This window comes from Pyricularia pennisetigena (assembly GCF_004337985.1).
Source record: "Pyricularia pennisetigena strain Br36 chromosome Unknown Pyricularia_pennisetigena_Br36_Scf_15, whole genome shotgun sequence".
NCBI classification, from domain to species: Eukaryota; Fungi; Ascomycota; class Sordariomycetes; order Magnaporthales; family Pyriculariaceae; genus Pyricularia; species Pyricularia pennisetigena.
In genome coordinates this window covers 162149-180433 of record NW_021940927.1, presented here as the reverse complement: position 1 = coordinate 180433, position 18285 = coordinate 162149, and the positions used below count along the sequence as shown (strand labels likewise).

The following is an 18285-nucleotide window of genomic DNA, read 5'->3' as shown; positions in this document are numbered from 1 at the left end:
GAGTTGTACAAAATGGAGCCGGAGAGCCGTCCATCGCGTCTTAATTTCTCAAGTGCAACACCTCTCTCATCCGATTTACATGCGTTTGAGAAACCGCGAGGTTGGGATTACGCCGACGATCAGATACCAGAATGGTATAAAGCAACGGAGTCAAATATGGAATAGGTTTCGCTGTAGATATTAGATGGGAAGGCTACAGGTTTTATGTAGCAGAGCATTGAGAATGCCGACAGTAGTTTCGATTGCTGCGCCTGTATGATAGCCACAAGCCCTCTCCGCTTGGGGCTACGTTTCCGGCTCTTGCCAAATGTCATATGTATGTTGATGAACCTTCGCAGGGTTGCCAAACAGCCGAAAGAGAGTTGAAACTTTCAAAGAAGCTCAACAGAGCACTCAGGAGTTTGTAAAATGTTGTCTGCCGCCTGGATGTCGTTTCTTGTTTAGGGGGGTTTCAGAGTTTTATTTTGCGGCTCGGTAATTGTGAAGTCCACATACATTAAACCTCCGCCATCCTATCGACCGAATAACGTTCAACTTTATCTTTCATCTGCGGCTCACTGTTGATATTACGCAAGCTTATTATTTCTAATAACCTTGCAACACTAATACGAACACGACTGAGCAAATGCCATCATTAGGAACCCCATCTTTTCTGTTGAGAACAGAAGCCAACCCAACAAATCCTTTGAGATAAATGGTGGAAAATCCAACAAACATAAAATCAAACAAGGTGCGAAAGATGTGGCTACTACGACAGTAGTACTTATAAAAATGGTATCGCAGACACAGCAATATTTATACGAAGACTCCAATATCCACAAACGCCACAAAATTCCATCCTTAATAAGTTCGGAAAAACCCTATACGAGGATCAGACTTCTGAGAATTTTTTGAGCCATTCCTCTCAGCATTGCAATGCCTAAAGAAGAACATACACCTATGACTAAGGATGCGGCCTCTCGCATACAGTCTGCCAACGTAAGCAACTGCTTAATGCTTCGAACTTGGTTTGTATTTTATTTTTTTTTCACACATCCGACAGGGCTGATTTGGGACTTCTTTTGGTTCATTTGTAGGACAAGCATTATAACGAGACTGGCAACAGGAGCGGTTTTGCGGCCCGTGCCCAGTCCGCAGCTGACAGAAACGCCAATGTTGCTGCCTCCAGCAACAATAATACACAAGCCAAGGGAACAAAAAAGTAGGCCTTGCCGTCCGCCAAAACTAGCTGTCAGTGGTATCTGCTGCGCTCGGGGGAGTTTAACTTGAAGATGGCAGTATTCGGCTTATATGCACGGGGCCACAACTGTGAAGGGGATGTATATGTAACTTTCAAGATACCGTACCACGTTCGAACATGAAGTTAACTCATATCCGCCATTAGAAACAAATTACCAATGGTAGCGTACTTGTACAATCGGTTTTTAGCTAGGATACGTTGAGACATTCCTGTAACGTGGATGTACAGTACCCTGGACAGGACAGTACCCTGGACACTTTTTGGCCCAGCACCATATTTCCATCGCAACACGCGTTTTTTCCACCATTAACCATGGAATCATTAAATCGTGAAGCGCAAATCATTCTTGCGCTAAATGAACTTCGATCAAATAAAAAAGCAAGTATTAGAAAGGTTGCACTTATTTACAATGTGCCCAAATCAACCCTTTATACCAGAATGAAAGGTGTTACTTCTTTGGCCGACCGTCGGCCCAGCTCGCAAAAATTGACGGGAAGCGAAGAGGAGGTGATTGTCCAATATATATTGGACCTGGATTCCCGAGGGTTTCCGCCTCAGATCGCCGATGTTGCCGCAATGGCCGACCAAATCCTCGCTGCGCGGAACGCGCGACAGGTCGGGACTCGTTGGGCGAATCGTTTCGTCCAACGACGCATAGAGTTAAAGACGCGTTTTTCTCGCGCTTACGATTTCCAAAGGGCTTTGTGCGAAGATATTGACGCGTTAAACGCGTGGTTTCGATTGGTGGCCAATATAAAGGGCAAATACGGCATCCAAGATTGCGACACCTACAATTTCGACGAAACGGGCTTTTTGATGGGCCAGATTTGCGGCCATATGGTCGTAACCGGGTCCGAAAAACGCGGAAGAAGCAGAAAAATACAACCCGGCAATTGAGAATGGGCGACTGCAATTTGTTGTATTAGTGGCGACGGCTACGACGTGCCCCCATATCTCATCGTTAAAGGCGTCCACCATCTTGCGAATTGGTATACAGAATGCGGTCTTCCCGCAATTTGGCGAATTAAAACTACCCCCAACGGATGGACAAACAACGAAACAGGCTTGGATTGGATTCATCATTTCGACAATCATACGAAATCGCGGACAAAAGGCGCTTATCGGATGCTGGTGCTCGATGGGCATAACAGCCACCAATCGCTGGAATTTGAGGGCTATTGCAAAAATCACAACATTATTCCGCTTTGCCTACCTGCTCATTCATCTCACCTAACTCAGCCACTTGACGTCGGAATGTTTAGCGTCCTTAAACGGGCGTACGGTCAAGAAATCAACGATTTTATCCGGGCCCACATCACCAATATCAGCAAAGTTGAATTCTTTTTGGCTTTTGCAGCGGTTTACAAAAAGTTTATGACAAAAGAAAATATGGTTGGTGTTACGGAGTGGCGTGCCTAGGCGACTGCCAACCGTGACTCCACCCCACGTGACAAGGCGCCAGGGTGAGTTTGTTATTTGCTCGCTTAGGCGCGTGTACGCGATTGGCACTGCGTGCCTTTCTTCTTCCTTTACACTTGGCTTTAGATCTTCGAATAGAATCGCCCCTATATTGCAGCCTTGTCTCTTTGGGATCGCTTTCGTGACAATATAAGCCGTTAAACAAGCGCATAGGTAAAGTATTTACAATTTTGTATATAATTTACAATCGAAACGCTTTTATGTTTTTACCAATTTTAACAATAATGAAACCAAACCTTTGGGGACTGGGAAACGTATATAGGCAAACGTCCACGTTAAATCCGATTTATAGTACCCGCTTTATCTTTTTTTATATTGAAAAATGCTGAATTTGTGTTATTTTTCTATATTTTGCTTTATTTGACTAAATAAAATGTGAGGATCAGGCCCCTAGACCTACCCTCAGAATCACGACTCGGCTCCACACCGAGCCAGGGATCGGACAAGGATCCACTACCTCCGGATTTAAGCGCGTCTCTTGAGCGCGTCGTCCATTGTAATTTCTCTCTTCTCTTCAGTTTAGAATTTTCGTCGATAGCGCCTAATACACTGAGGTTCTCCAATGTATGCCTGGCCGTGACATAATTCTAAACTCACTATCATTTGCTGGTGAAGCAATTAAAATATATCGTTCAATCCCTTTATTCAATCGTTCACCACGTCGGCTGTGCACGACGGTAAACTAGGCCACAGAAGACACCATTCGCGAAATCAATGTCGCCGCGTAAAAATTACGGCCCACCGATTCGCCAATCCCAACGCGTGACAAACGCAAACTCAGCAAAGCCAGATAATTTGGCTTCCGGCACTGCTACTCCCAACACCGAAGACTCGGACCAAAACGGAGAGATTACAGTTGTCCCAGTAAGCTCAGAGCCAGTAGAGCCCGCTCCTACCAGCGCCAACACAGAGCCTGAAGAGCCCGTTGAGCCCCAATCCGACACAGAACAAGATCAGCCAGTCGACAGCATCGAAGTTGACGGATCGTACGAGTACGAGTCAGTTTCTGAGCACCCAGGAGAAGCGCGAAGCCCTCCCCACCAACCTTCTGCCAAGACGTCAGACGGCAGGAACGAAATTCCGAAATCTCCAAGCAGAGCGCCCTCGCCTGCCGCCCAAATGAGAAGCGAAATGGCAGACGAAAGCGAAAACACTTCCGGCCAGGCTACTATCACTCAATCTCATTTGCAAGATCTTTTGGCCACCATTGCCCAACTTAAAGACCAGCTCGCCACCCGGAGTATCAATTCCACCCGTTAATCCCGCGGTATTACGCCTTTGAACAGCGCCTTTGGAGGGGCTGAGTTTAAGCCCCATGGTATCGCTGCCCGGACAGCATTTAAGCCTTACGGAAGTAACCAAAATGCTAAAAACCCTGCCTACGACAGGACGGCACGTAAAGCCGGCATCGACCCCGGCATGTTTAATGGTGATAAGGATCGTTTTGACAAATGGATCACTAAAATCGCAGATAAATTTGTAGAGGACGACGAAACTTACAACACAGAAAGAAGCCGCATGGCGGTGATCAATTCCCTCACTGAAGGGCTTGCCAACGACCTTATCCAAGGCCGCTATGAATCCACCATTATGCCTTTCAGCAGCGCAGCCGAAATGGTCGCGACCCTAGCCGCTGTTTACCACGATGACAATCAAGCCTCCAAAGCCCGTGAGGAGCTTCGTCACCTAAAGTTTAGTCTGTCGGACAAATCAACAGACATCCACCAGTTTATTGGCAAGGTTAACAGCCTAGCCGATAAAGCCAACATTGCCAAGACGGAACGCAAATTGGTTCTCTATGAGCATATTCCTGCCAGCCTGAACCCCCAGCTTCTCAGCCTATCCAAAGACCCAAATATCTCGTACGAGACCTTTGCCGGAGAAGTTGCGAACTCTGCGCTGGCCCAACAACGCGCTTGGGAGGAGCTCCGCGATAACCGCAAAAAGAGGGAAGAGCGCCGTGAGCGTTCAGCCAGCGCCGAACGCAAACAGCGTCGACGCGAGAATCGCCGGCACAGCCAGGAAGCCAAGAACCAAACCCGCACACAGACCATTGACGCCCCGAAGTCGCCCAGCAGAGAAAACGCCAAATTGGTCACTGAGGGTAGATGCTTCCTTTGCAAAGAAGCCGGGCACCTGGCACGCAATTGCCCCGAAAAGGCCGCTCACATCGCCGCCGTTCTCGCCCTTCAACACGAAGGCGATCGAGAGGCTTGCGAACGATCCGGCCACAGCTTATCTTCGTCGGATTCGGAAAACTGCTAAGGCTGCCGGAAGTCTCCTCGGCAGTCTGCGTGCCTCAGATAGCTAAAATCGATAGATCACCGAAATTAAACACCTTTCTTGCTCCCATTCAATTGCAAGACAAAGGTCGTGGTCTCAACGCCCAAGCTCTCTGTGACACCGGAGCAGATGTGTACTTATCCATCCGACCGAGCCTCGCGAAAAAGGTCGCCCGACGTTTAGAGCTACCTATCAAAAAGCTCCCCAAACCTTTGGACTTTGGAGATTTTAACCGGAAGGTCACCGCAAGAGCCACCGAATACCTTCGGCTCACCTTGCAAATCGACGGACGACAATTCCCACGGCAGAAATTCATCCTCCTCGAAACGGCACACGATGTGTTTATCGGACAAGAATGGTGGACGAAGCATCGAGTAGGCCTATTCCCAGCCACCCGCAGCTTTGTTTGGCCCAACGACTTGCCCGCCATGGCCCAATACTCACCCGTCATCGTTGTACAACGTTCAAATCCGCCTCTGGACCTTGAGGCCCAAGCTGACGCAGTCCGCCGGGACCGCAAGATGGAACAAGAAGACCGTCGCATCCAGGTCCGCAAGATACTTCAAGGCCCTAAACGCCAACACGCAAACCAGGCTCAAATCGCAGAAATTAGCGCCTTCCCGACTATCCCAAAGACTGTTTCCAACAAAGCCCTGCCAGCAAATATTTGTGCCCTCCTTAACGACCCTCGTCAAGATCGATGGAAGCGATCCCCGTTACCCACGGAGCCTATACCGTTGGTACCAGTAAACGATACGCCTATAACCAGCCTGAATGCGGTATCAGCCCTGCAGTGGAACAAGACTCACGATGGACATCCCATTCCATTCCCTGCAGACGAAGACCCGGAGCACATCGCGCAAGTACGAGCCAAGTTACCCAAAGCACTTGCCCACCTTGAGGGCTTCTTTTCCAAAAAGGCGTCGACGATTCTCCCGCCTAGCCGACCCGGCTTCGACGTGGTTTTGGGAACTCGAGAAACCTTTGGAGGGGAGGCCAGCCCGCTATTCGACCCCTTTCGCTATGATGGAGTTGGAAAAGGAAACCATCGACGAACTTCTCAGGATCGATTTCATTGAACGGACAATGGAGGAGACCGCAGCTTCAACTTTGTTCGTTCCCAAACCGCAATCGAAGGAGCAGCGTTTTTGTGTGGATTACCGATGGGTAAACAAATTCATCAAAGGACGACAAGTACTTGCCCCCGACGTGGCCGGGACGTTGAGCAAATGTGGAAAAGCCCGGAGGATGACCAAAATCGACATTATCCGAGCTTTTAACAGATTGCTAATGGACCCGAACTCTCGGTACTTAACGGCGTTCAAAACGCGACAAGGCACATTTCAGTGGAAGGTCCTACCCTTTGGACTGAAGGTCGGACCCGCCTGGTTCCAAGCTTTTATCAACGCTCAGCTTAATGAACTGCTGGACGCTTTCGCGAGCGCCTACGCAGACGACGTGTTGATTTACACCGAGGATAAATCGGAGCAAGTCCATTTTGAGCAAACCGAGGAGGTTATTTACAGGCTGCACAAAGCCGGACTCCAAGGCGATATCAAAAAGTCAAGTTTCGGCGTTTTCGAAATCGAGTACCTGGGTTTACTTCTAGAGATCGGTAAAGGTATCCGCATCGACCCCAAAAAGGTCGAAGCCATCACCAGCTGGCAATGGGACGACGTCACCTCCGTTTCCGCAGTACGATCCTTCCTAGGCTTATGCAATTTCGTTCGGACGTTCTGCCATCACGCCAGCGAACAAGCAGAACCTCTGACCCGATTATTGAAAAAGGGAGTCCCGTTCGAAAGAGGCCCCGAGCAGAAATCTGCCTTTGAAGCGCTGAAACAGCTGGTGATCACCGCCCCCGTGATGAGTTTCTTCAAACCCGGTATGCCTGTCAGGATGGACACCGACGCCAGTGGCAGGGCCACCGCCGGTGTCGTGTGGCAGCAACAGGACGATGGCAGCTGGAAGCCAATCGGCTATTCGTCCAAAACCATGTCCCCTGCTGAACAAAACTATCCGATTCAGGACCAGGAGCTATTAGCTGTGATTAATACGCTAAAGGACTTCGAACCAGCCCTGTTGGGTACCAAGTTCTGTGTTTTCACCGATCACCAGGCCCTAATTTATTGGTCGACCAAGAAACTTTTGTCCGCTCGCCAGATACGATGGGCTGACTACCTGGCCAACTTCGACATCACCTTTAAATACCGTCCCGGCAAGGATAATGTGGCAGCCGATGCCCTTTCGCGCAAAACCATCGACAACCCTACGGTCAAGGCCCGAGCTGTGTTAGACCGCACCATTGCACTAATCCCTCCAGAAAAGATCGACTCCCGACCCGGCGAACCTCTTCCAACCATTAGCAACTTGGAACCCTCCGCACCGCAGGGAGCTGACCTGGTGGCCCTTATCCTGGAAGAAAACCTGAAACAGAACCTAGGTCACCACGACAATTTGTTAACGGTACCCGAGACTACCCAGGATGGCAAAATCTTCTTAAGAACGGCTCTCATCCGCGAAGCTCATGAGCCCAAGATCTTCGGCCATGGAGGCCAGAATAAAACCCTCAGCCGCCTGAAAAAGGACTATTGGTGGCCCGACCGAAATCGAGACGTCAAACGCTACATTAAGAATTGTCGCGAATGTCAACGCAACAAGGTACGACATGATAAGACGCCTGGGCTGTTGCACCCACTGGAGATCCCTAGACGGTGTTGGCAGCACGTAATGGTAGACGGCAAAGATATGCCCAAGGATAAAGAAGGCTATAATTACGTCTGGGTCTTCATCTGCCGATTGACCAAACTTTTGGCCACCCTACCGGGAAAAAAGACGGACACCGCGGAGACCTTGGCCATGCGGTATTATCAGACCGTGTACCGTTGGAAAGGCGTCCCCGATTTATGGCTTTCCGACAACGCCGGACCGTTTATATCCGAGTTCCTAAACACTCTAAACGAGTTGACAGGAACAAAGCATAAACATGGAAGCGCCCGCCACCCTCAAAGTCAGGGCAGCGTCGAAATTACCAACGCTGAATTGGATCAGAAAATGCGCTTTTATGTAGACAAATACCAAACGAATTGGCGACGGCATATCCCCGCTTTCGACTTCGGCCACAACTCGTCCGTTCACGCCTCTATTGGCATGGCACCGATCGAAGCAGAAACCGGAGCTCGCCCTAGAGACCCGCTCTCTTTACCTTTACCCGAAGAAGACCTGGAGACCGGTCAGCAACAAAAGGCGCTGGAAATGGTCCGCCAAGCCCGGCAAGCTCAGGAACTGGCCCGCAACAACGGACTCGGAGCGCAGATAGAGCAACAGAGGCAGGCTAATAAGAAGCGGCGACCGGTCGACTTTACGGTGGGAGATGCGGTTTACGTTAGCAAAAAGGGTTTTTCCACCGAAGCTCCTACGACCAAGTTGGACTCGCAAAATGCAGGACCATGGACGATTCTCGAGGAAAAGGGCCACAGCTTCATTCTCGACACCCCTGCCTGGTATAAAGGTAGTAAGCTGTTCCACGCCAGCCGACTGCGCAAGGCAGCAACGGATCCATTACCTCAGCAGTATCAAAAGCCGGAACCACCGGTCGAAATTAACGGAGAACCGGAGTGGGAGGTGGAGCAAGTGTTGGCCTCACGTCTATTCGGACGAAAGAAGACGTTGCAATATCAGGTATCGTGGGTCGGACTCGACCCTGATGAGACATGGTATGAGGCCCGCGACTTGAAAAATTCACCAGTACTGCTGGATACCTTTCACAGGGAGTACCCGGACGCAGCAGGACCTCCGGTAAATTTGCAACAGTGGATCAGGAGCGCAGCAGAGGATGTTTTTGCGGAGGACGGACCCGAGGACAATGTTGCCGAGCACGATGCGAAAAAGACACGAGAGCGGAGGAAGGCCCCGAGGAGACACACGTGACAAACTCAAGACTCTGACCGCCTACGTCGATCAGGCCTTAGAGGGGGGTAATGTGAGGATCAGGCCCCTAGACCTACCCTCAGAATCACGACTCGGCTCCACACCGAGCCAGGGATCGGACAAGGATCCACTACCTCCGGATTTAAGCGCGTCTCTTGAGCGCGTCGTCCATTGTAATTTCTCTCTTCTCTTCAGTTTAGAATTTTCGTCGATAGCGCCTAATATACTGAGGTTCTCCAATGTATGCCTGGCCGTGACATCGGATATCTCGGGTCGTTTTAGGGGTTTTCCAAATAAGTAAAAACGGGTCGTTAATTTTTGGGTTGGGCTTTCCGGTGTTTTATCCCTTTGTAAACCGTTGTTTTTATCTTTTATAACGTTGGCGTTGCTATTTTCTAATAAAAAAAGGGCTTAAAAGTGGTTTAACCAAATTCACCGGCCATAACCCCGTTGTACGCCACCCAAATTAGATAATTTGTTGTAAATGCTTTCGATCTGGCGTTTTTATAACAAAAAAGAATATTCCTTTTTCCAATAATCGTGAAACAGCAAAATTGGCTAATGTCACGGCCAGGCCTACATTGGAGAATCTCAGTGTATTGGGCGCTATCGACGAAAATTCTAAACTGAAGAGAAGAGAGAAATCACAATTGACGGCGCGCTGGAGACGCGTTTTAAATCCGGGGTGAGTGGACCCTTGGTCGATCCCTGGCTCACGTGGCTGGTAGAGCCAGCCGAGTCGTTATTCTGAGGGTAGGTCTGGGGGCCTGATCCTCACACTCCGATGTATGCCTGGCCGTGACACCGGGTCTTTAGAATTTCCAGAATCCATAACTGTCCGTCACGCGCTTCAAAAATCCCGTTTAATTCGTATGCACTATAATTAAACGTTAGAATAATTTATTTTTTTAAAAATGATTTAAATTATGCGTTTAGATATCAACTTACATTACTTGCACTTGTGATTAAAATACGCGTCGGAATCATCGCTGCCGAAGCCGCATTTGGAGCAATAATGATAAGTCTTGTCGCTGCGGGCTTCAAGTTTAACGTGGGAGATGGTTGCGACCTCAGTGTTGCCATTTAGGCAGGCCGGAGTGGGAAGTGCTGCGATTCCGACTGCATATAATGCAATAGCGAAAGTAATTTTGGAGAGTTGCATTTTGATAAGTTGGAAAAATACAAGGGGATCTTGGTATACTAAAGCTGAATTCAATTCTTTGGCTTTATAATAAAAAGGATGAATAGCAATGGACATATCACGAAGTAGTGTACAAGAAGTTGAGGTTTTTATATTATATGATTAATAGCATTTCCTACGGATTTCGGTTTGCATAAGTCCGCGTAAAGGTGCAAAATTCAATTTAATTACCTTGTTTAAAAACAGTTCTGTTAATAGAAACGAAAAAATTCAAATGCATAATTTACTATTTATATAAAGACGCAATCTTGTAAAAAAGATTTTATTAGACCGCTTTTTACGAAATTATTATGCCTTTCAATTTACCTTTTCTTTAATTATCTTCACTTGAAATGTTAATGTTTTTTTTATAAGTTTGCGCTTTGCTTTTTTTAATTAAATATTCACTTATTTTGGTGAATATCCGCTGACTGGGGGCACCATTGTGTTAAGACCAGAGAGGTGGGCCGGTGTCACGAAAGCGATCCCAAAGAGACAAGGCTGCAATATAGGGGCGATTCTATTCGAAGATCTAAAGCTAAGTGTAAAGGAAGAAGAAAGGCACGCAGTGCCAATCGCGTACACGCGCCTAAGCGAGCAAATAACAAACTCACCCTGGCGCCTTGTCACGTGGGGTGGAGTCACGGTTGGCAGTCGCCTAGGCACGCCACTCCGTAACACCTGTCACGGCCAGGCATACATTGGAGAACCTCAGTATATTAGGCGCTATCGACGAAAATTCTAAACTGAAGAGAAGAGAGAAATTACAATGGACGACGCGCTCAAGAGACGCGCTTAAATCCGGAGGTAGTGGATCCTTGTCCGATCCCTGGCTCGGTGTGGAGCCGAGTCGTGATTCTGAGGGTAGGTCTAGGGGCCTGATCCTCACAATAAATATTATTTCATATTTAACCAAAAATATATGCAGGGCGAATAAGCCACTTATATTATATTATAAACCCCCAACACTAAACATAATATATTCATGTTATTAATATATTGTTAAACTAGTCTCAGGGCTTATCCCTGAAGCCTAGAACTCCACAATTAATCCACTTTGTTCGCTTCGCTCCATTTCGTGGCTTAATTGCGGTTGTGCAATATACCTGTGGGTCCATTTAAAAATCGGTTTGGTTTAGGTTTGAGGACAATTTGTTGATTTTCGCCGTTTACAGCGGCATTTTCGATGTCTTTGCGACCGATATTCCTTATTATTCCACCATTATGCAAAATATTGAAAAAAGAAAACATCGTTAAAAATAGGAATTGGTAGGCCTTTTTTATGAATCCAAAGTTTTTTATATACGGTTTATTAATTCAAACTTGGCAGTCGCTCTAGAGCTGATTACTAGCAATTTTATGCTACTTTCTATTTGGGAATTGGACATAAGGTTGTCATGAGAAGCCGGAGCCTGAATATGTACTGCGTCAAATCTCCATTTGTTTAAAGTATACTCGGTAAAAATTCCTCCTTTTCGCCGTCAAAATCCGGTCAACTCTCTGCGTAGTTCGATGGACTATGCGAACATGTCGATCAACGAAGTAAAGGAGATCAGTTCTGATGACTCGGATACCACCGGGAGTCTCGTTGACTTCGTTGTTCCAGATGAACTTTGCTCCGACAATGAGATGTCGGAAATGTCCCTAAGCCATCTTTACGGTAGCTGTGACTGTCAGTGCAAGAAAGACATTAAAACCCTTGAAATTATCCTATTAGAGATAAGAGAAGGCATAGAGAAATCTGAGACTTTGCTCAAACATGTTTTGGCAGAATTGGAATTGGCAAAGGGTACGGTTACAAACTTCAGTGGATGTCAAACCTCGAACATAAGTTCTTCATCGCTTTCAATCGACTGAAACAGAATATGGAATAGCTAGTTTAGAGACTTGGATGCAATGGGCATTTAGTTTCCGCTGATCTCTGCACAAACTATATTTTCTCATGGCTTCCCACATTCTCCAAGTCGAATAGATTGAGGCGAGCGGCGTGATTGGCCGGGTGGGCCTCGTGCACGGACGAAACACGATCGAACTGATTGAGGATCTGGGGGCATAGCTTGTGGCGCGTCGGTGGTGACGCGTCGGAGGTTGTATCGCTAATCGATAAGTGCTCGGTTGCGCAAGATGATCAGCTGGCCCATGATCTGCTGTCATATGATTCGGCCCTTGCCCTCCTCGTGCCGCGCTAAATCCTGAGGCAGAATCATGTTTGGAGAATTTGGCTAGATAGGCGGCCAGAGGCACTCAAAAGGGTACATTTAAGCAGTCTATATTAGCGGGTACAGGTGATGGTAAAGATGGAAAAGATTCACTGGGCTAGTAAAGCATAGAATTGACATGGGCTTGCGGCATGAACTCTTTAATTCGCAATGCTTGTAAACGAAGCTGATGATCAACTTCGTCATTAACTGTCATTAGATGCTAATTTTACAAGCCAGGTACATTTGCCAAACGCAGTATGTTTCTTTGAAACCACGGACAATACACCTGGGTAAGGTACTGGGCGATGCGACGCAGCCCCCAAATAATGGCATAAATGCCGTGAGCAGTTTCTGTGCTGCCCAGAGGGCAGTCTATCCACTGAACCACTTCCCCAGTATTATTGCGAATTGTTGCCGAAAATTCCCACTTGTGTCCGACAATGTAAATACCTGGAAGAAAGGATAGTCCTTCCAACGTTGAGAGATGACCGTCAATCTTGGTTGAGGCCAAGAGCTGCAGCATGTTCCAATGTGCGTATTGCCAAACAGCCAGCTGCCTTTGGGCCTCTTCGCTATCGCCGCTCGGACGCTTGATTTCGATACTCAGCGCGATGTGGTATTCTGATAAAGGTTGGTAGTCCGTGTGGTTAACAGTCTTGAAAGGCTGATGCCTTTGTATCATGCGTAGGGAATCTGCTACTCTTGCTCCGTTATCGATGTTGGAGTCGACGCCTGAGGTTGTTGTGGCAGTGGAAGGGGAGGTAACTTCGTTGCTTTGTAGGGTCCACGATGGGTCGATCGCAAGGCAAACGTCAACCATCTTGCTGCAGGCGTAGGCTGGAGGCAGCAAATCCCTATCAACAACTCTCGCCGACGTACTATGAACGGCGGATACCGAAAGTTAGTCTCGATTTCAAAACTTCTCAAAAGGCAGAAGGGAAGCAGGCAGTAATTAATTACCAAGGCACCCGAACTAGCTGTTCGTCATCGGGTATCGCTAATTCAACCAGGGGGAAAACAACCCCCGCGGTCCAAGCCGCTTCGTCATAAGACGCTTCGGCATATTTACCAGCCCTTTTTTGAATCTTACAGACATCTTTAAAGGATGGGGACTCGGCTTCTTCTGAATCGCAAGGAAGGAAATGCCAATCTTCGATGCTGTCCTCTGTACAGGGAATCTCCTTACGCCGGGACCAAGAAATGATGCGTCTTCCTTTACTGGCCTGCGTGAGATCGCGGAGTAGTCTTCAAAGCCTCTGGGAGATCATTAGGCTTCTTCGTGGAAAAAGACCTGGTGCGTAAGGACAACCTCTCCATGGATTCCACCTCCCTCCTTCTTTTGGACGGAGACACGCGACTGCGTTGGCTCGTTCTTGAGGATGTCGAGGGTAACGATCCTCCTGCCGGATATGATCGTGAAGCCCGTGGAGTCTCCTGATCTTCGTCGATATGCGTGGCAGCGCGTTTTGCTGGCGTATCCATCGTGCCAATGGAGCTGGTGCTGTCTGGCGGCGGAGTCTGGAGACCCTGAGTGCGTTTGCGTTTGCGGATCTGAGGCGGCGGAAGAGTATCGTGCTGGACAGAGAGCCAAGCAAAAATATCACGAGCCTTCCATATTATATGGGAACGACGAGATGGTTCAGAGGTTTCAGTGGCCGGTGCATGGGCTCATTGCGCTTCTTCGTGTAGTTCGGTATGGTGTTGGAATTGACGATTGATCCCGAATGAAGAGGCGAGTTAACTGGTGTTGCCCCAACTTTTGGGTGGTTGCTCCAGTTACGTATGGCCCGTGCGCCGGATGAAGCAGCCCAGAGGTTTTTGATCTAGCACAAACTCACTGTCTTCTTCATTCGGAACAACAATTCTGCAATAAATGAGATGCTGCAACAAATAATTTACAAACAGCTGTTAATGTTGCCGCTTAACCTGGATTCGGAATTATGCAATTGTTTTTGAAAGCGAAGGCAAAGATGATTTTAACACAGCGATGTTCGCCCATCGCTGTGGTGCGCCAGATCGAGAAACCAGAACCCACTAGAGCAACCAAGCATGTGCAAGATCCGCTTTCGCAGGCCAAATCGCCACGTCTGGTCAACGCAATGAACGCGTCGCGTATTGCAGATTGAATGAAGAAGTGTCGGTACGTATCTGCTAGTACGTGCAGCAAAATCTACGAAACCATCAGCATTGCGCAGCGGTTGCTGCTGAGTAAGGGCGCTAACAGCATGAAGTGGGGCGATAGTTGAAATAGAGGGGTGCGAACACTCTACAAATTGAGCAAATTGAGCAAGGTGCATGGGATTCAAAGATGGAGAAACGAAGAGTATGGCTGGGAGCCCCACTTCATTAGCGTGAAATAAACTGACTGAGCCTCGTCCAATTTTTTGGACTAAGAGCTCATACTAAAACCTTAGACGCCTTCATAATGCAACTAAGGGAATCCTCAACAAGCTTTCGAATATGCCACCAGCCTTTCAGCAACAACGTACTATTTCTGCGGATGGATGCCACTTGTCCCAGACCAGTGTTCGTGTTTCTAGTAGAACCAAATCATTTAGGGTCACATTGTACAAAAATCGAAACGACGGTTGTGATATAAGCAGCTCTCCACTTAACTACTGCAAAGACTTGGAAGTAGCCAGCAAATAGAGGCAGGATTTAGAATCGTAGATCACCGGAAAAGATCAGAACCAAGCGGTGCACATATTGGTAGGCAGCCCAAGCGAGGAAGACTATCTTGACTTCTTCTCTGATGAATGTTGTCTCGTATGGGACAGAAGCATCCCAATGTACATTTTATCTGGAGGGTCTACCATTGATTCTAAACGGCGGAAGTCAAATTGCTGATCAGCGGCTGAGGCGCTTAGGGTTTCCTTCCATGATATCTGCATCAAACGAAAAGAGAAAAGTGGTACTAGAACAGTCAACCAGGCATCATGTGCAATGTGGAACTATTTTGCTGTTTGTAAGCCAAACATTTAGCCAGCCATCCATAAAATTTAAAATTCCGTAATACTCTGAAGCTTTCTAGACACCTAAGCTTGACTAATCCGCTGTGGAGATGAAATCAGCTTCCTATGCACACGCGTCCGTAACAAAGAATTCCGAATCGCAATTTTTGGATGAACAATCTGAAACCTGCCCGACCTCAGTCGTCACCACAGCCACAACCGACTTTTCAGAGTGGTATGGCCTAATGCTTGGCATAACTGACAGTCAAGATTATAGAGGCCGCAAGATTATAAGTCATTTTCGAAGTCTAGCGCATTGTGATATTTGGTATAACTAACGTGGACTCTATACAAAAGTCTACCAACATAACTCGAGCTCAATGATTGAGAAAGCTACATACTAGAGCACAAGATCACATTAAGCTTTGAATCATTTACGCAATGGACTGGGTGTCTAACCACGAGTTTGGCGACGAGGTATGAAACTGCCTTTTCCCAATGGCAAGATAGTCTCTCAACAACTGCATCAGGGCGAAATCGAAAGCTGCAAACCCGAGGCGAATGCGTTGGAACTTTCGCACAGAATCGTTCTTCGTGGGCTGAACATACACCAAGTCCCAATCTACTTCAACGATCTAGAACTGGACATCCACTTTGATGTTCAGTGGCAGAGCAAGAACTCAGTTACACTTGTATTCGAAACGACGGAGAATGCAGCTAAGGCATTCAACCTTCTCTCCTCGGACGCGGTCGATATGTCTTGCCTCAAGCCACTTCAATTCGTCCCGGCTAAGCCCTTCTCAGGGCTGCAAGTACGCTTTGCTGATTCCGATGATCGGAGATCAACTGATCGGATTCGCTGGCCCGGTGGTCGAACAAGGGACTTGTACCATCAAGGTAGGCATGATGGGTTTGAAAGAGGGCTGGGTGGTCGCGGTGGCCGGGGTCGAGGCCGAGGGGGACATGGTAGAGGGCATGGAAGGTACAACAGAGTTTATGACAGCTGGTGCTAGTCATCTGGCTTGCTTACACTGTTGAACGCTGGCATGACGGCTTTGCTCCAATCCACTGATGTAATTAAGTGCGAGGCGTCTCGATTTGACCAAGAGAGTCATCACAGAAGATGTGCCGCACCAATGCACACTCACACTCCCATACAATTCCCAGATGCTTGAAAAATATATCTACCGGCCCAGCACATGCCCTGCCGGGCTTGCTCCAAACTCTGCCATCGCGAACCAAGCCGAATGCCCGTCTCACCTGTCGGTAGAGGAATATAAGGGTCTGTGCTCGATTCCTTCGGGCCACATCATTCAGTGGCAAAACATTCTCCTGCAGCTGGCGATACCCATCGTTAACTTCCGAAGAGAGGAGACGAGCTTGATCGTGTTACAGGCCATGCATCAAACCGGTCCCTCCAACGATGATAAATCGATGCCACTACGGCAGGCTCACTCGGTTCTTGATTGTGCCGAGTTCTGTGCCAAATTGGTGGGCCAGCTTCAGTTAGCCACAAGGCGAATAAATCAAAACTGGGAGTCCGCCTCCGCCCTGGCTATCTTTGTATCTGTGGCCACCCGAGTGCTTTCGCTTTGTAGCTGTACGCATGTCCAGATTTCTTATCTTGAGTTTCTTACTGAGGCCCACGCGCTCAAATCCACCATTCATGGGTCAGACCCACCTTTGTTAGCGATTCACACCCAAACACAGCTGAAGAATTTTCGCTCTCCGGGCGCCGGTCGTCATGGCCTCACCAGAGGTCTCAAACCGCCGCGCGCGCCCGCAGAGCACGCCGCAGGCTTTGCCGCAGGGCCAGGCCGAGTCGGAACACGTATCTCTCGACACGCGCACCGCTAACGCGCCCGAGCCGGCCGGCCGCGGAAGGTACTCCAGCCTCCCGGCCCTGGCCATCAAAACACTGCAGCAGGAGTTGGAAAACGTGGAAACAGTCGGCAGCTGGCTCGAAAAGGTCTTTGCAGCCAAGCTCGAAAGTTTACAGGCCCCGGAGGACGCCGCGCTTAGGAGAATTGTTCTTGAACTTGACGATGTGATCAGCGGCTGGTTCCTCAGTCGCACCCTCCCTGAAAAAGAGCGTTCGCGCTCCCCGTCGCGTTCGCCGACCAGTTCCAGCGAAAGGCGCAGCATCTTAATTACAAGGACGGGCACGGCGTCGTCGGCCTTTAAAGGCAGAGGCACGCCCACTAACAAATCGGTCACATGGGCCGAGCGAGCCGCCACGCCTCCAGCGGCGGCCCCAACGCGAATTTTAACCCCGGCCACGCGCTCGTACCCGATACGTACGACGCCCGGCAATGCACCTGACAGCTCCGCAGCTCCCTCCCAATCGGGCCGGGACCGCTCCCAAGCCCCGAAACGTTTGACAGAACAACCGTCCAACCGCATCCTGATCCGCGTAAATGACAAACTGCGGATGGTGACGAGGGAGCCATACGCGGTAACGACCAAATTGGCCGAATTGGTTTCAGTGCCACACAGTGAAATCCCAAACGCCAAGCGCATCCCCACGGGCTGGGGTGTTACGGTGGCCTCTGAGGAAACACGGCAAAAACTCCTCAGCCCCAACGTAGTTAAGGCCATTATGGACGCATTGGACGCGCGGGAAGTCACTGTCCCGACAACCTGGCACACATACGCCGTCTCTGGAGTGCCCCGAACGCTCAATTGCCTGGACGGAAGAAAGGACGTACATGATGTAATCCAGGAGGAGATTACCGTGGCAGCAGGCCAGCAGCCAGTTGACTGGCATATGTCCAAACATGGTTACGACCCGCATACGGCTGAGGGCACGTGGATAGTGTCTTTCCTTCAACCCGTAAAGCCTTTTCAGCTTTTTGGAGTGTCGAAACGTGCGCGGAAGGTTGAAAAACCACGCAAAATTACACACCACCACGATGGCTGCCAGGGATATTGCGAGATACGTCGCTGCGTACGGCAAGCGCGTTGCGGCATATGTGGTGAAGCAAAACATGCGACAGAGGAAAAGCCGTGCAAGGCAGCCCC

At 48.8% G+C, this 18285-nt stretch overlaps 3 protein-coding genes across 3 annotated transcripts; 1 reads left to right on the top strand and 2 right to left on the bottom strand.

Annotated features, from left to right (window-relative positions):
• Positions 1-915: 915 nt before the first annotated feature.
• PpBr36_11243 (uncharacterized protein) lies at positions 916-1175 on the top strand (the record flags this gene model as incomplete). The annotated part of the gene is made up of 2 exons (XM_029898345.1): positions 916-978; positions 1077-1175. Coding segments are annotated over 2 exons (162 nt in total), but the record flags the coding sequence as incomplete, so codon positions are not given.
• An 8706-nt stretch (positions 1176-9881) lies between these two features.
• Positions 9882-10094, bottom strand: PpBr36_11242 (uncharacterized protein; the record flags this gene model as incomplete). Its single annotated transcript, XM_029898344.1, has 1 exon — positions 9882-10094. The coding sequence occupies one exon, from the start codon at positions 10092-10094 to the stop codon at positions 9882-9884; it is 213 nt and encodes a 70-aa protein (XP_029743384.1).
• Positions 10095-11926: 1832 nt separating this feature from the next.
• PpBr36_11241 (uncharacterized protein) lies at positions 11927-13921 on the bottom strand (the record flags this gene model as incomplete). The annotated part of the gene is made up of 6 exons (XM_029898343.1): positions 11927-11965; positions 12067-12208; positions 12450-12520; positions 12600-13191; positions 13274-13531; positions 13605-13921. Coding segments are annotated over 6 exons (1419 nt in total), but the record flags the coding sequence as incomplete, so codon positions are not given.
• Between the last annotated feature and the right edge of the window lie 4364 nt (positions 13922-18285).